Source organism: Homalodisca vitripennis, chromosome 2 (genome assembly GCF_021130785.1).
Source record: "Homalodisca vitripennis isolate AUS2020 chromosome 2, UT_GWSS_2.1, whole genome shotgun sequence".
Lineage (NCBI taxonomy): Eukaryota > Metazoa > Arthropoda > Insecta > Hemiptera > Cicadellidae > Homalodisca > Homalodisca vitripennis.
Window position 1 is genome coordinate 6,121,978 of NC_060208.1, and position 23,523 is coordinate 6,145,500.

The 23,523-nt window shown below is 35.8% G+C and overlaps 1 protein-coding gene and 1 long non-coding RNA gene across 2 annotated transcripts; both read left to right on the forward strand.

The window, feature by feature from the left end:
• Positions 1–744: 744 nt before the first annotated feature.
• Positions 745–2,499, forward strand: LOC124356153 (longitudinals lacking protein, isoforms A/B/D/L-like). Its single transcript, XM_046807310.1, has 2 exons — positions 745–2,133; positions 2,270–2,499. Exons 1-2 carry the CDS (start codon positions 2,070–2,072, stop codon positions 2,476–2,478), a joined length of 273 nt encoding a protein of 90 aa, XP_046663266.1. The 5' UTR covers positions 745–2,069; the 3' UTR covers positions 2,479–2,499.
• A 434-nt stretch (positions 2,500–2,933) lies between these two features.
• On the forward strand, positions 2,934–9,001 carry LOC124356155. The gene is made up of 2 exons (XR_006921821.1): positions 2,934–3,592; positions 5,979–9,001. It is a non-coding gene; the product is annotated as an uncharacterized LOC124356155 (long non-coding RNA).
• Positions 9,002–23,523: the final 14,522 nt, after the last annotated feature.

Consider the following 23,523-nt stretch of genomic DNA (forward strand, 5'->3'; position numbering starts at 1 on the left):
TTACTAACTTGTTACTGCGTACCAGCCCGAACCAAGGATCATGTCTGCCCACACTGCAGCAGAGCCTACTACAACAAGACCACCCTGACGCGACACCTCAGGTTCGAATGTTCCGTGATCGGTCCAGAACCGCAGTTCCGGTGTCCACACTGTGACAAACGGTGTAAACTCAAGGCACACCTCCAGTCGCACATTCTGCACAGACATATGCCTTCACAGATACGCCTCCAACAGTAGACACCGTACTTGTTTTGTATTTTCATAAGGAGTATACAGAAATGTTATTAAACATAATTGTAATTGTCTGTTATTTATTCCCTGTAATATAGTTTCCTTAGCAAGGTAATACTGGAGTGGAGTCGTTATAGAACGTGTGAGTGGGTTTTGTTCAGGTGATAAGAAAAATTATGTAATTAGTCTCTGTACAAAGTATAAATATAGGTTTATAATAAACTCACCGGCAATACCTCTTAACGTATGAATACAAAATTTGATTTCTACGAAAGTTTATTTGTTCCTTACTTAATTAAATTCACTAAGAAACAGCTTTACTCTCTGACCTCTATAAACATTGCACTGCGGGTAATAAATAACATTTAAAAATAAGTAAACAAAATTCACAGAATTTGATGATTTTTCTAAAACATTTCTAAACTTAATTATAAGGCTACAGTATTCTTTATTTTAACAAATATAATAATTAGTTTTGTATTAAAATGTAGTAATAATTGAGAATTTTTTCGTAAATTTTGTTTTAATATAGCTCTAGTATAAAAAATATTTAATACGCATTTTGTAAGCTTTAACACCTTCATTGTGGCTCTATGATAAGTGATTTTGGTTTTACGTTAATTTTTGTGGCGCTCTGTAGCAACTGTTGCAGATAAAGTGTAAACTGCATCGATTTGATTCAAATTCAAATCCCCAGCTCATACCTTATACCTCATACCTTCTCTCATACCAGCTCATACATACCTTAAGTTTTGTAATTCTGTAGTATCACCTAGCAAAATTCGCAACTCTGTGGCATAACAGCAAATTTCGTAATTTTGAGTATGACAACTAATGTGCAAACTGTCCATGTATCATCTTTATCTTGTCGCTAGACTACTAATGATTTTAGCTTTGCACATCGTCAGCTGAATTCATTGATTCTTATAGGAATCACTCTTTACCTGAGTTGTTTTGTTGTTGTTAATATCCAAAGACATGAGTAAAGGTTTATGGATTTTTAATGGTAATAAAACTCATCTTTTAAAGTAATTGTTTGAATATGCCAGATTTTTAGGACTTTTTAATGGGCACAAACAACTTCTTTGCTTTTTTGTCCCTGTGCTTTTTTTCTAAAAAATAAATTGTATGCATTTTTTGTTTTAATAAGTTTGTCCATATTTTGGGGTTTTATTTAAGCACGTTTAATACTGCTTTGCTGGGCTAAATGTGAAAAAAGTCATCAACAGTTAATAACCTTTCAACATGCAACAGTAGGTAATTGTGATTATTATTTATTATTTTATATTCTGTTGTTTTTGCTGAAAAATGAGATATAATATGATGCGGTTTGGTAATATTTATTTAATATTATGTACTTTTAACATATGCTTGTAAAACTTCTAAACACTAGAGATGAGACGCTTTGAGAGCTACCTATTAAGTGAACAGTGCGGGGAGGGGGAAAGAGAGAGATAGAGATGTGGAGAGGGAGAAGAAGCGCGGACTCACTTCCCCCTCCACTTTCCTTACCAACCACCAACCACTCCTCAGTCGCCACTTTACCACTCGTAGGGTATGTGTTACATAACAGCTGTTTTACAAACCCAGTAATAATAACAACAGCTGTTAACAATAAATATTATTGTTTCAATACTTCTAAATACTTACATATTAAATAGATGCAATGCACTATCCTTAACATAAATAATAATGTATGTTATTGCGTAACAACGAGAGTAACAAAACATAGCGTGATGCTCCATAACACCAACACAGGGATGCAGAGCACCAGCAAGAAATAGATCAAGCAGTGAAGAGGGCGTGGTCAAGCTCCTGCTCCTCCTCCTCCCCCTCCCATGCGCAAGAAATCTTCGCGCAGGTCGCTTTCCATGCGGCTCGTCTATAGTAGCACTACAACAGGTGAATATAGTCAGCACTTCCAGGGTTAAGATAGGTAGTATAAAAAAACGGTCCAGTCAGTTTATTTCTGGATTGATAATCGTTATTATATAACATGTTTACTGATCACTGACCACGTGATGTTGTATGTGTGAAGGAAGTGGCGCGTCTCTGCGGATGACGGTGGGGAGATACGCCTGTAGCCGGTGTCCCCGCACATACGCCCACAAAGGGGACCTGACACGTCACAGCAAGCAAGAGTGTGGGGTCGAGCCCATGTTCTCCTGTCCGTATTGTCTTCACCGCAGCCATCGCAAGGCCAACCTCAAGATACACGTCAACCTGATACATAAGCTCCCTGCGTAGTCAATAAAATTACAAACGTTACAAAAGCGGTTTTATTTCACCTCAGTGGTTAGGTGTCTCAGGTACTTGGTGGGTTGCGATGTGCGCTCTTCTTTGTAATATGGGCATTTTCAAGTTTGATTCCTAACTATGTAAACCTGATTAACGTATTCATTGAAGGAGGAGCTCTCCTTATTGGAAAACACTATTTTCTATTGTTTGATAAAAGACAAGTCACAATTATCCAATAATTTTATTTTTGTCACACGATCCCTTTCGACATGAAAGATGCTATCGTCAGGTGTGAATCAACAATTTGAAATAATGTAAATAGTTTACGATTTAAAACAATTATCAGCTGAATAAAACTTAATTCAAGATTCGTTTAATTATAATTAAAATTAAATAAATATGAATATATGTATAACAGTTGGGGTAAAAAAGAATTTAGTTATTTTCTAAAGGAAGGGTGAATTTTGAATCGGTCCAAAATCATTCTTTAGTATTTTATCTTTATGTTTTTTATATATAATGTTTCATAAGTGTCTGATTATCATAGTTAGTTCATTGCTGGCTTAAGGGAAATATTGAGATTTGTTCTTAACAAATAAAGTTACTGCATTGCTTATATATGGCTCTATGTAAAGGTGACTGATTCATTTTAAGAATACAAAAAGACAAGATCAAATATTACTTTGAAAATATGTCGACAAAGAGTAAAAAGTACAATTATTGTATGGACAAATGAGATATCCACATATTATAACATTACTTAGGAACTGGAAGTGGTTTTCACTGGTGAACGTTCTGACATTTTCATATATATAACATTAATTCTAAACATGTTCCCGCTTGTGTTGGCAGGACTGTACGTGTTCAGCTGCAGCCGCTGCAGTAAACGCTACAAGTACAAACGTAACTTGCACCAACACGTCAAGAACGAGTGCGGGAAGGAGGCTCAGTTCTTCTGTTCCTACTGCGACTTCAAGGCCAAACTGAGCTTCAACTTGTACAGGCACCTCCGTAACGTCCATCACCTGCAAGTCATATGTGGCAAAAACGCAAACAACCCTTCCGTTTGATGTGTTTTCAGTTATTTGCCATTCATAGATTCAACCCTTCCAGCCATAGCTCAGTTGAGTTTAGCTCCTTTTCACCTTCCGCTTAGTGTTCTTAATGGATAAACTCGCCATTCATAGATTCAACCCTTCCAGCCATAACTAAGTTGAGTTTAGCTCCTTTTCACCTTCCGCTTAGTGTTCTTAATGGATAAACTCGCCATTCATAGATTGAATCCTTCCAGCCATAGCTGAGTTATGTGTATGGTTTGAGAGTTGCGTTTAGCTCCTTTTCATCTTCTGCTTAGTGTTCTTAATGGATAAACTCGCCATTCATAGATTGAATCCTTCCACCCATAGCTGAGTTATGTGTATGGTTTGAGAGTTGAGTTTAGCTCCATTTCACCTTCCGCTTAGTGTTCTTAATGGATAAACTCGCCATTCATAGATTGAATCCTTCCACCCATAGCTGAGTTATGTGTATGGTTTGAGAGTTGAGATTAGCCTCTATTCATCTTCCGCTTAGTGTTCTTAATTGATAAACTCGCCATTCATAGATTGAACCCTTCCAGCCATAGCTGTTATGTGTATGGTTTGAGAGTTGAGTTTAGCCTCTATTCATCTTCCGCTTAGTGTTCTTAATGGATAAACACGCCATTCATAGATTGAATCCTTTCACCCATAGCTGAGTTATGTGTATGGTTTTAGAGTTGAGTTCAGCTCCATTTCACCTTCAGTTTAGTGTTCTTAATGGATAAACTCGCCATTCATAGATTGAATCCTTTCACCCATAGCTGAGTTATGTGTATGGTTTTAGAGTTGAGTTCAGCTCCATTTCACCTTCCGCTTAGTGTTCTTAATGGATAAACTCGCCATTCATAGATTGAATCCTTCCACCCATAGCTGAGTTATGTGTATGGTTTGAGAGTTGAGATTAGCCTCTATTCATCTTCCGCTTAGTGTTCTTAATTGATAAACTCGCCATTCATAGATTGAACCCTTCCAGCCATAGCTGAGTTATGTGTATGGTTTGAGAGTTGAGTTTAGCTCCATTTCACCTTCCGCTTAGTGTTCTTAATGGATAAACTCGCCATTCATAGATTGAACCATTCCAGCCATAGCTGTTATGTGTATGGTTTGAGAGTTGAGTTTAGCCTCTATTCATCTTCCGCTTAGTGTTCTTAATTGATAAACTCGCCATTCATAGATTGAACCCTTCCAGCCATAGCTGAGTTATGTGTATGGTTTGAGAGTTGAGTTTAGCTCCATTTCACCTTCCGCTTAGTGTTCTTAATGGATAAACTCGCCATTCATAGATTGAATCCTTTCACCCATAGCTGAGTTATGTGTATGGTTTGAGAGTTGAGTTTAGCCTCTATTTCATCTTCCGCTTAGTGTTCTTAATGGATAAACACGCCATTCATAGATTGAATCCTTCCAGCCATAGCTGAGTTATGTGTATGGTTTTAGAGTTGAGTTCAGCTCCATTTCACCTTCAGCTTAGTGTTCTTAATGGATAAACTCGCCATTCATAGATTCAACCCTTCCAGCCATACCTACGATATGTGTAAGGTTTGACCACCAAGGTTGTTAACCAAATTATTTGTTGAAGTTTACTTACAAAGTTGTAAGACGTTGTGATAATGGAAATTGTTAGGTTATTTTTATCTTAATCTTAATAATGGCTGTGTTACTGTACTCGATTAAATCAAATTATAACAGAAGAAATAGGGGATATTGAAATGACCTAATTCCTCTCAAACTAGTCTTTGTACATGAATCATAATAATGTTAAGTCACATACAGTATTTTTTTAATTTTAACTTATCATGTTTTAAGAGGAAACTCATAATATGGTATCATGGTGATATTCATGATCTATTCCGCATATCTTATGCGTAGAACTCCCGCCAAAATATATCTTTATAGTGGAATGATCACTGATTTCACGACACCGTTAATGCCTTCATATACACTGTCCAGGTGGGTTCATATGAAATAATAACCCATTTTCTTGTTGATATAATAAATATTAGTCCTTTTATTGGTAATGTTCATTTTACGGATTATTTCTCTGGGATTGTCTAGGAGATGTAAATAATCAAATTTGTGATTTTTCTCAAAATGTCAATATTTTTTCATCAATACGTATTTTAATTTTCATTCGAAATTATGGATATTTACATAGGACAAGTAAAGTATTGTTGTATTCTTATCAATAGAAGATGGTTGCATTGAAATGTGTCTGTCCATAAACAATTTTCCATGATTGAAAATTATAATTTAATGTTTTTTTGTGATGTGCCTGGATTAAAATACATGTTATAATATCAGATTTACTGGTTTAAATGATTTTGAACGATTTTTACGGTCCACTTTACGTTTTCACAGATTGTTTCCTAATTTTGTAGGGATGAAGAAAAGTTTCCGTGATGTAAACTCACCTAACTCCATCGTTTGCAGGGTTGGAGGTGGACGTGGTGGCTGTTCTACACGGGGACCTCAGTACTGCGGGGAGGTATAGCTCAGTGATCTGCCAACTAGAGAAATACATGTTACAAAAACATGTTATTGCAGTGTGAATACTGCAAAATGTTCTCGTCGATTCCTATTAAATGCCACTAGGACAAGAACTGCCTACCGGCTCAAATGTGCTATCCCCCGCTTTCCAGTAAATTCTTCTGTTGTTAGCCTCTGATAAGTTCTGCTTATGTTTTCTCTTGTATAAGTGTTTTCTGTCGACAGGTAAATAAAAACTTACAGTAGTGTTGTACTACTACTGATCTGTGTACTGAAGAAAATAACTCTATTGTACGTTTTCAGTTTGAACATTAACGCTTTGTTACATATACCAGCATTTTTGTATTTCTTGCTGCTGGTATGTAGATGTTATACTCTTTCCGTGCAATTTAATATTATGTGATCTACACATTATGTTTAAAAAAAAAATCAAACATTTGTGAAGATATTTAGTTGTATACCCTTTTTACATTCTTTTATCCATGAATTATGAATGTAAAAATACAGTATCGTGTACTGACTTGTATTGAAGTATTATCTGAGATTTCACTTTAATAGCGGTAGTGTAGAGTGTAGAGCGTTCTCCAACATTGCAGACTAACTCCAACTGAAAGGTTTGTAGAACTGTAGCTGATTTCACTCGTAGTAGGTTACACATGGTAGCACTGTATCCACTGAGCTTCCGCTTGTTGTGTAGATGTCTTGTAGCTTGTCGTCGCCTGCCTAGACCGTCCCGAGAGGGAGTAGAGAGAAAATGTATGTTCTGGCACCAAGGTCATTGACCTCATGTTCTGTTGCGGCAGACGCGGAGAGGACACTGCACCTCGACGTCAGCATCTTCTTCTGTCAAAAGTGCGGCAAGAAGTATAAGTGGAAGGGGAACCTGACGTACCATCTGCGGTACGAGTGCGGTAAAGACCCGCAACATTTCTGCGCTCTCTGCAGTTACAAGACGAAGCACTCCTCGTCTCTGTCCCGACACATGAGGAACATTCACAAGACTGGCGGTGACTACGTGTTCGGCAGAGACTGCAAGTGATCGCAGTACTTGGCCTGGCTCCAGTCCTACTTGTAGGCAGGGCCAGCTGCAACCTACTTGTATGCGAATTACACTTCAATACGTGGTATATGTAATTCGCTGGACAATGACTAAAGAAGGGATTTGAACTACGAGTTAGTGTCATTATTTAAACCAGACTGATTGAGTATGACTTAAAACAAAATAATAACTTACTAAAATCGTAATTGATTTAAAGCCACTTCGCAAGTGGGAAATGTATTGTACATATAGAGGATCTTGTTTTATTCTACATTAGAATTGGCATTTACTTGCAGAGTGGTCTTATAACAAAAAATTTAGTTAACTCGTCATTGTTTGAAACACTGACAATGAGATGTTTAGTTGTTTCTCATAGAATCCTGAAACCCGATGTTTTAAACTTAAATTATATATACACACTCATTTCTATTGTGAATATAATTCAAAACGTGTAAGTAAATAAAAGTATCCACAGCAAAATAGTAATTTTATGATGCTTCGAATCCTCTTGTTGAAAATGGTATAATTAAGTACACACAATTGTTCTTACCAATCAATGGTGCATACATTACATGGTACAAACACTTAAAGGATTTTGGATTTAAATAAACGTCAAGTTTTAGTGTCCTAAGATAGTTTTTAAAATATTTCTCTAAACAACACATACAAATTGTAATTTTAAATATAATTTAATTCCAAAAATAATACTGATAATTATTATTACGTCTTAACTTTGTAAGTTCCATAATTTTGTTCGATTACTCAAGTTTAAAACATTAGAAGTAACGTTTTGCTTAACCCTAGTCAATACTCTTAAGTCTTCAAATAATACCAAGTAGCTGAAATGGATTTAGATTATTAGAATAGCTTAGTTTAATTTATTTTTCTAGTCACACTATTATTATTGCATTAATAGTGTTAGTAAATATTCTATAACTAAACTATTTACTGTATTGTTACAATATTTCAGTTTGTGGTCAAGTTGTACTAAAATATTAAAAAAATAAAGTACCTCCATATTGGTCTACAGATTACCAATTTTGCCGAGTTACAAATTCATATAATTTCGTATGTGGCTATTTATTACTCAATAACATTAATTTAGGGCTCAATAAGTTTTTGTATTTTATTGATAAACATTTTTAAGTTTTTGTCAAATTAAATACTGTGACAAAATAACCACGGTAATCCAAAACACGTCTTAAGTACAGGTATACTTGATTAACTTTTGGAACATCTTTTACCTAACCTTCCTTAATGGATGGAGATGGTTGGGATTTTGATGTGAAATAATTTACAAATTAAAACTAATGGGTTTTGTTAGTGTATATGAAAATATTATTTTGCCTGATAATTCTTTATGAATATAACAGGAGTATGTGTTACACATTGAGTTATTAATATACTATTGTATAAGTGTATAAGAGTGTAAACCATAAAATAATATCAACAAAATGTAAGATAGTTTAGTGCATTATTAAAGGAGTCACTGAAACGGAGTTGGTGGCCTTATTTGGTGTATTGTTAAAACACACACAGTAAAAACTTATATTAATAAGCTTAAGCATTAATGTATTGCAACCCGCAGTTGCTTTGCTAAGATAATTAACTATTGTAGTGTACCGCAACGTTTTAAAAATTATTGGTTTTCGTCTTAGTTTCATTAATTGCTGTTTATTTAAATTGTTACTCTTTGTATTAGTTGTAGGAATTGAGTTTTAATTAAGAAAAAGACCTCCATACATGTGAATTAACCATTATTAATGTTTAATTTAAGAGAACAAATAATTTTATAGAGTCCATTGTAAAAAATATATTAAGTAAAAAATCAGCTGTTCACATTATTTTTAGAATAATTATTCACCATTTATATAATAACTGCAATTAAATGGATGTATTTTATTAGAAATATACACTTTATCAAAAACTGTGTCTATTATTTACATTCCATCTCTAGTAAATTAGGAGGTAATTCACAACTATTAGAAAGTTTTTTTATAAATGAAACGTACCCTTATATTGTAGTTCTTGTAGCAATATACATAATTCAATAAATAATATTTTTAACTGGTGTAGTAATTTATTTTATTGCTACAGCTTTAAAAGAGCAAGAATGTTCATTATATAAATGTAGATTTAGTTACATTAAATATTTTATTTTTATTGATTTCGTAATAAATAAATAATATTTATATAATTGTTTAATAGTAACATTACGTAGATGTAACCGTATAGACTACAATTACAATAGCTATGCATACTTGATAGATATATATATGTAATGGTATATTTTAGTGTTTTTTATGTTTTAGGAAAATTTGTCTTCATAATTACTAATTATGAAATGAAATGAAATATGCCTTTATTTAAGAGGCGGAGTTAGGGCTATTTAGCCCTCTCTACCACTCAACCTCACATAATATACAGATATATGTACAGTGAATGATCTTAACTAATAACAAATTTTAAATTAAAATAAATGCTTCAAAATTAACCACAATATATACATACTATTTAATAATTACAAATAAAATTTATCACCTTCATATGTAAAATATTCAAACAAAGTTAAATTAAAACTTAAATTAACAGATTACTTTTTAAAGAATTTCTCGTTATTACTACATTCATTCTCTCAAACACACAGCCTGACCACAAGCACGCCACGAGCACCGTCACCCGTCACCCCGACAGACCGGCCAGCAACAAGTCCTTGACCTTTGCCCCAAAACGAGCTCGACCTTCTATTATACGTATATCATCAGGAAGAGAGTTCCAGACATGCCTGAACAGTGAACGACTTACTGAAGAAGTTCGATCTATGAACAGGAATTGACAGTAAGGTGGATCCCCTTCTCGTAAGTCGCTCACTTATATCGGAAATAAATTTGAAATGTTTGAAATGTTCGGACAGGTAAACAGGTGACTTGTTTTTTATAACTGAATATAGAGTTGAAAGAATGTGAAGTTGGCGAAGGTGTTGAAGTTTCAGAAGCGATAGCTGTTTGAAAAATGGAGTCACATGCTCATAACGTCTGAGATTGAAAATAAATCTGATACAATAGTTTTGAGCACGTTGAAGCCTGTCCGAAAGCTCAACAGTCGTGTCACTGATCACAGCGTCACAGTAGTTGAAGTGTGGCAGTATGAGAGTTTTAACCAGCATAACCTTTACACTGAACGGTAGATATAAAGCAAAACGCTTTAAACTGTGAATGCCAGCAAATACTCTATTACACGTTACCGTAACCCGGTCATTCCACTTAAGACTTGAGCTCATAGTAAGATCAAGGGTTTTCAGTCTGTTTTGAAAATTTAGTACGTGGTTATTGAGTTTAAGTTTTGGTGCAACGTTGAAGTCCAAACGGTCGATCAGGGTTTCCCAATACCATTGCCTGCGTTTTGTCTCCATTTAATTTCAACCCATGTTTATTTTTCCAACAAGCAATTGATTCAATGTCGTGATTGAGTAGAACCATAAACGTGTTCAGTTCATCAGGTGAACAGTGTACGTAAATTTGTAAATCATCGGCATAAAGATGAAACTTAGAGTGCCTTATAATATATGTGACGTCATTAATGTAAAGTGAGAACAATAGGGGCCCAAGAACAGAGCCCTGTGGAACACCCCGTTTTACGGTTTTCCATTCCGATATTGTTTCCCCGTTCTTTGACACATTGCTGTCGCCCAGTAAGATACGATTTGACCCAGTTAACACACTCATCGGAGAAACCATACTTCTTCAATTTGATGAGGAGAAGGGGGTAATAAACACAGTCGAAGGCTTTGGAAAAATCAAAAAGCAGTAAAATGGTGATTAGTCTCTTGTCCATTGCCAATCTGATATCATCAGTAATTTTAATTAGGGTTGTGGTGGTGATCTGTGAGTAGGCCTGAATCCAGACTGCCATTTAGATAAGATGTTATAGGTATTCAGATAAGATGAAATTTGTTGATGTACCACTCTTTCAAGGCATTTGGAGAGACAAGGGAGAATACTGATTGGACGTAGGTCAGAAGGGGATTGCGGATTAGACACTTTTCTCAACGGACGAACTAAAGCATACTTCCAGGTTAAGGGAAAGACAGATGAATTTATAGAATAATTGAAAATAACTACTAAAACAGGAAGGGTGATTGGCAATGTATCTTTTAGAAAGCGCAAAGGTATGTTGTCAGCCCCAACTGCGTTGCTGGTCATCCTCGTAAAAGCAGCAAGCCCATCAGCCTCACTCACAGGTGTGAAAGAAAACTGACGGCCAGCAGCTTCCTGAGGAGCAGCCTCCAGCTCAGCAAAATAATCGCTAGCTGCAGATATATTAACAGGGATATTAACAAAGTAATCATTTTTAATATTGAGGTCAAATGGAACAGGTGATATTGGATTTCCCCACAACAAGGTTTTTACAATTTTACTCCACAGTGATTTAGTGGACTGAGGCTCTGAAAGTGTTGTGTGGTAAAATCTAACTTTGGCGTTACGGATTTGCTGCTGCGTGTGATTCCAAGACGTTTATACGCACTCCCAATCTTGAGTGGATTTAGAACGTTTAGCTTTTCCTGAAGGCGGAATCCCTTTGCTTTTGCAAATTTCTTATGAAATCATTCATGGAAAGGGGGCTTTGGTTACTCTTTTAGTTATGATTGGGGCATGTTTATCAAATAAATTAGTAAGAAAAGCATTAAACTTGGTAACCATTTCGTCCACATTATTGGCAGTAGTTACTTCATACCAGGGTAAAGCAGCAGCATCTGTGAGAAGTGAAGCATGATCTATGTCCCTGTATTTGCGATATTTGATTATATTGGGCTTACTTTTGGGGATATGGAGTTTATAGGCACAAAAAATGAGATCATGCTTTGAAAATCCAGGGGCAGGAAATTGTCCGTGGTGTGCAACGTGGGTCGGGTCAGAAACAGCCATGATGTCAAGCCACGTGTCGGTTGTAGCAGTGTGATGAGTGGCCTGAAGTGGTAGCAGAGACATGTTACATGACTGAAACATTGTGGTCAAAAAGGTTTTTTCATACGTGGTAGGCCCTAACAAATCGGAGTTAAGATCGCCCATGACAATGACATGACTGTAACGAGCCATAAGATCGATGTGTGTGTGTTCAAATTCGGCAAGATGGCCGGTATTGGGGGCCCTGTAACATGCACCGACTAAAACATGCGTCCCATTAACACTGACGTCCAAAAACATAAATTCAGGCCGTCCCTCTCTAGATGTATCAGATAAGAATAAGATGGAAGTAGGAAACTGAGACTTGACATAAACTGCGACTCCACCACCACGTTTGTGTAGACGGTCGTTCCTGAAAATGTTGTAGCCAGCTAAATTAACACTCTTGTCGCTTGTGGTTGGTTTTAGCCAAGTCTCAGAGAGCAAGATAATGTCGGTATGTAATGGCTCAAAAATGGAACGAAATTCATCAATATGACTAAACAGTGATTGTGCGTTAACGTGGGCTGCCTTGAGGAAGTTGTAGGGAGCGAGAGAGCGGCAGAGAAGCGCGGGCAGGGAGGGCGAATAGGCGCGATACTGCAGGCAGCGAGCGGCCGGCGGCACACGCGACAGTGACATTGCGGTCAGAACATTCACACACACGCATACCATAACAATAAATAAATATTTTATTGCAATTGACATTTACAATTAAATCTATGCAACCGTCACTTGATTTTTTTTAACTAAAATTTTCCATTCAATCTGACATCGAGGTCCCATTCAAACTTACAATGTTTTCATTCACTCTCTCTCATTCATTCGAATTATTCCACTCTCATCCTAACCCTAGTTTTTTCTGTTGGCAATTACTTGCATCTTCTGTAAATCTTACTTTAATTCATTATTTAAATTTTTGAAAGTGTGAATTAGCCTTTTAATTTTTGTTATTAATAAATTTAACTTCATGTTGTGAGTGAACTGGTGGGGGGGGGGGGGGTAAACATAATGAATCATCTTAAAATAAATAAAATAAATGTGTTGGAGAGAAAATTAAAAACCTAATTATGGGGGAAGAGTACTTGTCCTGAAAGAATAACGTATGTCTTCGGTACTGAATAGTCAAATTAATTTTATATTAAAATGGGTGTTTCAAAGAGACTTGTTCTTTTTCCTAGAGGAAATAAATCCTTTACTGATGTGTCTAGATGGTTGAGAAACGAAAAGTAATTTGTGTTATTTAAGTTATTGTAGGAAAAGATTAACCAATATCGTATGCAGTTGATGTAGAAATCTAGTATCTAAAGAGTTTATATATTTGATATATTGGAGATACGTATCTTGATCACGTTATAGACCATGATTATTTTGGTGCAGTGTGTGAACATTCTAAATGAAACACTCTTAGCACTTGTTTTAAAGTGACATTCATAAAATCTACGTATTACAGTATTAACTTTTATTATATTCTATTGCTTTGAAAAATAAACTTAACCCATGAATAAAACAATTACTAAAACGAAAACTAATTAGCTATCACATGTATGTATATTAGTAGAAACTGAAGATGACGTGAGTACGGTGAAGACACGTGTCTAAGAGGTAAGTTCTGCTCGGTGCAAATACTGTAGGATCTGCTCGCCTGCTTCTTAGTCAGCTTTGTTAATTTGTGTAGATATGAATTAACTAATTTAAATAATTAATTAGTTAATTTATCACTGAAATTATCTTCAGACTTGTCAAGCATGAGCATTTTGTCTAACAGGATTCATAATTATGGCATTACTTCTTAAATTCAGAATCGATTAGATCAAATTTTTATTCAATAAATTCTTATTACATATTCTATATATATTGTTAAAGCATAAACATAATATACGATATAGTACTCATGAATTGTAAAAACGTTTAAAATTTCATTAGAAGAAGTTGTTACATAGTTATATTAATAAATTTTATTTATTTATTATTAAATAACTTTATATATCCAGGTTTCTTAATTAGTTTTTTTAGACATATTTTACTAATTTCAAAATAAAATTGACTTAGTGGTCGATCTGTTAAGTAAAGCCTCAATCAGTTCGGCTCATCCCACTTCACGTGATAGTTGTAGACCAGCATTGTTGAACAATTACACTTGACTTTATCAATTTCTTCACATTGTCTTCATGTTAATTAACACTCGCATTTATTAGTATTTTTGGTTCGACTATTTATTTCCTATCACAAGAATACCGTATACTGTAAACAGTATTTTGTGGTCCCTGTACCATTTGTTAGTTTGGTTTTACGGTTGTATGAGGGGATCTAATGAATTTTCTGCCTATTTTTCTAACTTTTTTCCGATCGTCCCAACATGTAATGGTCTGACTTGTATGTTAATCTTTCTTTGTCTTCAGTTTCTGACTCAAGATGTTTCTATTATTTTCTGTGCATTTAGTTACTACATATTGAGAATACCCATTGTGTATAAGGCCTGGTTAAAGTTTTTCTCTTTCTTCTATTAAGTTCATCTTTGTCTGAATATTGCTCTGCTCTGTCAAACTATAAGTATACACCTCAATTTACTAATTTCTTATGTATTGAATGAAAATCTAGATTTTGACCTGCGTGTGTTTTCTTTGGATAAACTTTTGTCTTAAGGACATCCCTATCTCTTACTACATGTTCGTCATCCAATAGGAAGAGTCTATTTTTGATGCCTACCTCCAGGGATACACTAGTGGGAGAATTTGTGCTGCTGATGTTGTGACAAACCTCCGGATCCTCGGTTTCAATCGAATCGAAGTCAAAAGCTTTTTGATCAAATTCTTCCATAAAGATATGAATGACAGAGGAGACCCTATTGCCATTTCCGATCAGGATGATAGATTTTACCCTGTAGTTCAAAATAATTACATTGAGTCAACTTGTTCTACTTTCAAGTTTTGACTATAAGAAGTTATCGTCATCTATTTATCAGCTTCAATTTGTGTGTATGCTTAACTTTGTGTATTAAGTATTGTCACACCTGAAGAATATTATAGATGTAAGCTTTCTAAATATATTGTTCTATTTTGTAACATATAACAATGTGAAATGCTCCAAACTCTGCTATCCTTTAAAGATATTATACTTGAATTTCAGATTGATCGTGCTATACTAACACGCTTAACTGACAGTAGGAGAGAACCTAGTTGCAAAATTAGAATAAAAATAGTTTCAGCCATTGTTAGTAAACACATTTTGATATTATTGCTTCAGGATAAACTCTGTGTTTTGCGTTGCAAGGGAGTAAAGCACTCTACAGAATAAAGCATGGTGTAAAATAGTATAGTGCATTCTAATGAACCTTAGCACTTTTCAAGTTAGTATTAAAGTCTTTTTAGATAATATGTTTTCTTACTTATCAGTGTAGCATTTATCAGTACATGTTTACCATGCATCCATCCATTCAAGTTATCATATTTAATTGTAGAAAATCTGTGAACTTAATTGAGCTTTTATGTAAACCACAGCTTCAATAGAATTTATTAAAAAGATTAACTGTAATGTTTCATATCATATTTTATGAGGTAAAATATAATGTTTGCCGCTAGGTATCCTTATTGTTTTATTTGTAATAGAATGAATAAATGATTTTTCGCTGAGCATTGAATTGCTCAGCTAAAACCTTTAGAGAGGGTTTTCGGTTACATATTTTCAATAATTTCTCATACGAAAGTTTATATTTAACAATTTAATTATTTGTGTAAAAGAGCAATTGTAGTGTTCAAAAAGTATTACTGTAGTTTTTTAGAACATTATATGTGATCCTTAAAGGGTTATTATAAAAGTCATTTCTTGAATGTTTCAATTAGATGACGAGCAGAATTAACTAGACTGTTTTTTTTTGTGTAGAGTGACCAAAGATTATACCCTTATGTAATCATGCAATTCAATTAGCATTTGAGAAATGATTCCAATATATCTCACATGGGGTCATATTCCATGACTTATGTCACATGGAACTTATGTTAGGGTTTCCACAAGGCAAAGGTTTGGTCACAGTTATAAATATGAACTATCATAGAGTCGCTCTATCCGTTGAACCTTTCCTGGAAGCAATTCTGTTTTCAGATCTCGAGTTGAAGTCTCTGCCGTGGAACTCACTGTACAACTGTGGGCAGTGTCACAAGCAGTACAAGTGGAAAGGGAGTCTGGTGCAACATCAGCGCTACGAGTGTGGCAAGTCGCCCCAGTATGCCTGTGAACTGTGCTCCTACCGCACTCATCACAACAGTCCACTTCGCCGTCACCTCCGCACTGTGCACAAGGTGGAGCTGGAGAGACTGCGCGAACCGCGGCATCCTCAGCGATAGTGCTCCTACCGCACTCATCACAACAGTCCACTTCGCCGTCACCTCCGCACTGTGCACAAGGTGGAGCTGGAGAGACTGCGCGAACCGCGGCATCCTCAGCGATAGTGCTCCTACCGCACTCATCACAACAGTCCACTTCGCCGTCACCTCCGCACTGTGCACAAGGTGGAGCTGGAGAGACTGCGCGAACCGCGGCATCCTCAGCGATAGTGCTCCTACCGCACTCATCACAACAGTCCACTTCGCCGTCACCTCCGCACTGTGCACAAGGTGGAGCTGGAGAGACTGCGCGAACCGCGGCATCCTCAGCGATAGTGCTCCTACCGCACTCATCACAACAGTCCACTTCGCCGTCACCTCCGCACTGTGCACAAGGTGGAGCTGGAGAGACTGCGCGAACCGCGGCATCCTCAGCGATAGTGCTCCTACCGCACTCATCACAACAGTCCACTTCGCCGTCACCTCCGCACTGTGCACAAGGTGGAGCTGGAGAGACTGCGCGAACCGCGGCATCCTCAGCGATAGTGCTCCTACCGCACTCATCACAACAGTCCACTTCGCCGTCACCTCCGCACTGTGCACAAGGTGGAGCTGGAGAGACTGCGCGAACCGCGGCATCCTCAGCGATAGTGCTCCTACCGCACTCATCACAACAGTCCACTTCGCCGTCACCTCCGCACTGTGCACAAGGTGGAGCTGGAGAGACTGCGCGAACCGCGGCATCCTCAGTGACTGTGCTCGTGTACCGCAGTCTGTCCTTACAATATTTAACATCGGTTGCTTGGAGCTACTGATACTCGCTGGTGGCTGTAAACAGTTATGATAGTCAAAGTAATGTTTATGGGTTGAACTTTACAAGGTGTGTTAATACCCCCGTATGCAACAACATGTTAATCACGAAATATTAAATTTGTTTTTAGACAGATGTTACTTTACTTTACGGTAAGCAGACATTTTATAGAATACAATGAAGTTCCTATTGTTAATTATGCCATAAGTGACTCATATGTAAATAGACTAAATAGTTGTAGTATGTGCGATAAAACCTATTTTACTTTTAGTATGCATTTTGTTGTAAATCTCTATTTACGTTATTTTTCTGTAGTCAGGTTAACTGTAAAAGAAGACAACAAGTAGTAGCTCATTCTACTGTCTGTTAAAAGATTGCTAGTGTAAAAGCATAGAAGAAACTAGACTCTAATATTAAAGTTTAGCTTTATATAAGTTACGGAAACTTGGATTGTAATATTTGGTGACAGTAAAATTTTATTTTAGATGACAGGTATTGTATTATATCTAACTTCATTCTGGCTCCAGTTGCTAGTTGTTGTGTTTTAGAGTATTCAACAAAGTACAGGAAACAAGTTTTATTCACTCTCAACGTCATTGTGTCAACCTAACAGCCTTAACTGCGTATATTTTACTTAATCGGGGAAACAAGTTTTTATCCACTCTCAACGTCATTGTGTCAACCTAACAGCCTTAACTGCGTATATTTTACTTAATCGGGGAAACAAGTTTTATCCACTCTCAACGTCATTGTGTCAACCTAACAGCCTTAACTGCGTATATTTTTTACTTAATCGGGGAAACAAGTTTTATCCACTCTCAACGTCATTGTGTCAACCTAACAGCCTTAACTGCGTATATTTTACTTAATCGGGGAAACAAGTTTTATCCACTCTCAACGTCATTGTGTCAACCTAACAGCCTTAACTGCGTATATTTTACTTAATCGGGGAAACAAGTTTTATCCACTCTCAACGTCATTGTGTCAACCTAACAGCCTTAACTGCGTATATTTTACTTAATCGGGGAAACAAGTTTTATCCACTCTCAACGTCATTGTTTCAACCTAACAGCCTTAACTGCGTATATTTTACTTAATCGGGGAAACAAGTTTTATCCAAGGTTTTAACAGCCTTAACTGCGTATATTTTACTTAATCGGGGAAACAAGTTTTATCCACTCTCAACGTCATTGTTTCAACCTAACAGCCTTAACTGCGTATATTTTACTTAATCGGGGAAACAAGGTAAACTCAACATTGGCGTCGGAAATACAATCCATTCGAACCAGAAGTGCTCGTACACATACACAGCCTACGAAATTGTGTGCGAAGCCGCGAGTAACTGCTAGTATTTGTATACAAAAGGAACATACAACGTTATTGTTGAAACAAAGGTACTTGGACCTGTAACACTACACTTGGTGCAAGCGCTATTTTGTGATTTCCACCACTACTTGTCTAAACTTTTATTTCAGATCTACAGACAAATATATAAAATCAAAAAACATGTAATGCATGTTTTAACGTTATAGCAAATAGCTGTACGAAATTGTTATTGTTTTTAATCTATCAAAAATAATAGTATTACTCCACCCGCCGTTTACACTTCTTTGTTTTCTGCCATCTTTCAACATTGAATATATCACCAGATTTGTCGATTATGCTGATAGCACATTCTATAATTGGATCGTTTCTTCCCCAGCTTCTGTCATTTATTATACTCCCAATCCATCCTATATTAATAATGCTAATGTAGATAGTAATAAATTACTTGACATATGCATCTGACTTCCACTTTGAACTATTCTACACTTACAAACATTTCCTGTACAAGCGAAAGGTCATGCCAGTCCAAAAGAGCAATCAGAAACATAGGGAATCAGCGCAATGTAAAACTATGCAAATAGCAAACATTATGTGCCCATTTAGTTGCCGCCCATGTTTTTTTGTAAGATGTCATAATGTTTAGTTTTTCCTTTTAAGAATATAAATTTGTGAACAATTTGGTGAGATTACATTACAAGACATATCGGCTTGCTATTTATAACAGGCAAAACCAGTCATCTATTATCTATGTTAGCTTATGCAGGAGGTTATTTAATGAAACCAAAGATTGTAGATAGTAGTAGCGTATTTTGAGTATTTGTTAAGCTTTAAATGTTATGAAACACAGTAAGAGGTATATAAAGTATTTTGAAAGGAATAGCAAACTTTTGAAAAATTGTAGGAAAGACATTGACGAGGAAACACTTTTTTAAATGTAAGTCTTCCTTTTTTTGTCAATTATGATTCTATCTCTTTATGCATGAAATCATATTTAATATCAGTTTGAAATACACTGTAACTCTACAGATATATCTTATTAAAACATATCTCTGTGGGAAAAATATACTTATTTAAAAATTAAAGTAGCTTGTTTTATACATGACAAACATCACATAATTACTAAAAATGTAAAATAAAGCCCAGAGTTATATCGTAATAACATGAGTATCCATTTAAAATTACATTACTGTAACCTGAATCATAAGGATGAGTAATAAGGATGGATTAATTTTTAAATTAAATTAGTATACAGACATTAAAAAGGCAGCTATCTATAAATCCCGGAGGTTTTACCAAGCACTCGCAAAATACTTTATATCTTTTGTCAGTTGGAAAGTATTTTTACTACTGTTCGCAAGTCAGGAGACCTGGATGTATCATATACTGTGTAGATGTACTGCCTTACGTGTCTTGAGAACTTCAGGCACCAGATGTGCCTTGCCCACAATACATTTCGGATTTACACAGGTGTTATAAAGCAATCAAATTATTTTGAAAAGCATTTCAGAAAATTCCAGGTCTCATCTCCTAACTTTCCTACAGTATTTCGTCCGTACGATTACTTATTTGTTCACATTATGATATATCATTTTTATTGTTATTTTATGTTCATTTATCAAACGTTGTGCATTCAAATGTATACAGAAATTAGAATTGAACATTGTTTGCTGAATTGTTATATTGTATTCAATAAGTAATAACAATTCGGCGTGGTTTGATAAAATAAAGTATATACTTTGTAGATTTGTTTTGTTATTGTTATTATTTTCCTGTATTTGAAGTCTGTTATTAATTAATTCTGTTTAAAGTCTGTATATCGGCTTGTTCACACTAAATATGCAATAATTTATCGCAGCTTTCTGTTTGTTGTTGTTTGACAATTGAACGGTGATTATTCAACCATTTAATCATAATCTAATTAATAATCATATTCAGTGACGTGACGGGTAACACAACGGTTAAAGTTAGAAAAGCAGTGCCGATTGTCTGATTTACAGTACCGTATTTCATTCCAGAGTTAAATAATTATTATGTTTTTATCAAATGTAATACTGGTATAAAAAATATTGAATTCTCATAGTAACATTTTACAGGTCTATTAGTAATTGAATTATAATACATTCCCTGTTCTAAAATAATATACAGTATAGTCAACTATTAAATGATATCAGCAACTTTGTGGAACAATGATATTGCTGTTCCGTCCAATTCTCATCATAAGATTTACTTATTCATTATTTTCCATAATAAATCTGTACAATTATGATCATTTATGTATGATTATAAAGTATATACTTCAATACTCTAGTCTACATTTACCTGTGTAGACAAGGATGTCTGTCTTTTCCTGGGAGAATGTAGCTGAAGAGATTATTTCGTAATAAATAAAGTAAGTTGCTCATTCATGATGGATATGGAAACTTTTATATCTATACACGTAATTGTACTATTAAATAATGTAGGACAGTAATTGTAATTCTCTACTGTGTGTAAAATTGACTTCCATTTACTATTGTTTAGTTTGCAGGTATTAGTATTAATTGCCTGAAATTATCTACATTATTTACTGGCATCCGATTTGGGCGCAGTGTCTAATGGAACATCTAACCTCTGTTAGCAAACTTCAGCGAAACTTGAACAACTCAACACTGCCAGTGTTAGGTTTTTGTACTCAATAAAAAAATCATAAGATCAAATCCATCACCTTATATCTGATGTAGTTTTTGTTATTCGGTAAAAAGAAAAGTGTTGTAAATTCGTAACGCGAGTTTCTATGTTGTACGAAAGTGACATTGATCTCAATACTCAGTTTGGTCGTGATTGCAGCGCCCTACCAGTGTCTGGGGTGCGGCCGTCGCTACCTCTGGAAGGGGAGCCTGCGCCAGCACGAGCGCTTCGAGTGCGGCCAAGAACCTCGTCAGTGTTGCCAACTGTGCAGTTACAAGTCGCACACTCCCAGCCACCTGAGGAGACATCTCCGCAACGTACACAAGTTGGCACTGCAGCGCGGGAAACTGTCGGGTGTCAAACACCTCCCTGAGATGATTCCACTGAGTTACAATAATTAACCGATCAACCGATACATTTAATGTCTGTGATTTTATTCTAGTCTTTTATTTACTCTGTAATAAATTATGTTTGTTCACTTCTGTTTCTATATTATGGTCATTGATATCGTAATATCCTAACATTGGAAAACAGTTCTGGTACTTGTGTACAATAATATCCAGTTAGCACATTCGCCGCCAGGTGTTACATTGATAGTAAGGTGATGCAAGACTGCGTTGCTCAATAGCCAAAGTATTAAGTCATATTTCCGCTATTTTGCGGCGTTTAGATGTGCCAAACCGACCAGTTCAACAGATTCTGCAAAACTACATCAAAAAAACTGACAAGTAGCGAAAGCTACTAGGGCTTTGACCCTTGCATACACTAAGTAAAAGCCAAATCGGCAGAGGCTTAGAAAGACGTGGGGGAACAACCCCCCCACAGTCACAGTGACAAAATACAAAGGCATTCATTCCAAGAGCAACCAACTATAGAGCCAATAATTTGACGAATGCGTTAGACGTTGTGGACTGTAAAACGTCAAGTCTATAAAAATAAACTTAATTATTTTAATTATATCTACACTGGACACTGCACATACGGCTCGCTGATATATATTATTGAAAACAAACAATACATATCTCAGATACTGGGTTTTAAAAGAAACATTTACCTTTTCGTCTTCATTTTTTAATATACTTGTATTAAAATCGTGGCAAATGCATTTTTAATGTGGCGAAATAACTTTTTACCCATAATTTTAAACAAATTAATTTGGTATATAGCATTCTATCCATACAATTTGTTTTGGTTTTTTCCCATATATTTATTTTGATTTCTCCAAGTGTACCGTTTTGTAGTGAAAGGGCATGAAACTGTTATTCCTAGGTGCTGCTCATTGACAGCTCTATCGAGTCTCTTAATCTCGATATTAACTTTACTCCATTGTTTTAATAAGGCAGTTTTTCTTTTCTACATTCATAATTCATTCATGCATAAAACCCCAATAAAAAGTTATGAACATGTCAAACATGTAATTATTTTATGCAGCACACATTCTGGTTTAATTGCAAATATATGCTAAACAAAAAATATTCTAAACTAAAATAAAATTATTTTAAAGGATTTTTTAGGATACATGTAAGAGATTTTTCACAACTACTACTCTACTAATGTAATAGAATTGGGTTTGTCATTCCTGGCTATCTTCTACAACTTGCGGTTCACGCCAGAACAAGAGATGAAAGCTGGCAGGAGCAGCTACACATCTGCTTATACGAGTACAAGGCAGGAGAGGGGAGCGGAGGTACGGTACGGGTCGAGAGATTCAGTGTGGTGCCCTAGATGCGCGAGAGTGGGAGCGGCGGCGGAGGGGAGTTGGCTCACAGACTTCCCCCTCCACTCCACATGACCAGTAGGCTACTGCGCATCGTCGGGCCGAGGACCACATGGAATATCTCGGCCTGTCTTGTGATTGGCTGGGCGCTAATAATCAGTAATCACTGTTTGTACGGCGCAAGAAAAAGGAGCGCGTTGGAACATAAATTAAAAAAGTCAGTTTAAACTCGTTATGAGATTCAGAAATAAATCGAATCAAGGAAATTAGCATTAATAGTTTTTATAAAGGACAAATATTATTTGTTTTGTTTATTTCGCATTCGGATACCTGTTTTAAGCGTCGTTCTATCCAATCCCTGGACCAGTTTAAAGCTGGGGATGAACATGTGTGACAGCTTGATGTGGAAAATGTCGCACACATTCAGGGCCTATATAAAGTCAAATATACATTTTCAGTTTCAGTTGCCTACATTTTTTGGTAGTGTGGTATTAACCAGAGGTCACTAATTTTGGAAGAGTGTTTCCTACCAGGGTACTAAGCACTACATTTTTAGAAGGAGAAGACAAATTTGACACTTTTAAATTACGTGACATTATGACGATCGGGTCCTGTTTTCTAGCTCCCAAAACGAAGTGTCGGCGAGAAGGAAGACACTATTTC

Bases quoted from the DNA above. Each gene is read 5' to 3' on its own strand.
- LOC124356153 (XM_046807310.1), top strand. From the start codon at position 2,070: ATGCGCAAGAAATCTTCGCGCAGGTCGCTTTCCATGCGGCTCGTCTAT. The intron at 2,134-2,269 runs GTGAATATAGTC...GTATGTGTGAAG, and splicing joins CTATAGTAGCACTACAACAG to GAAGTGGCGCGTCTCTGCGG.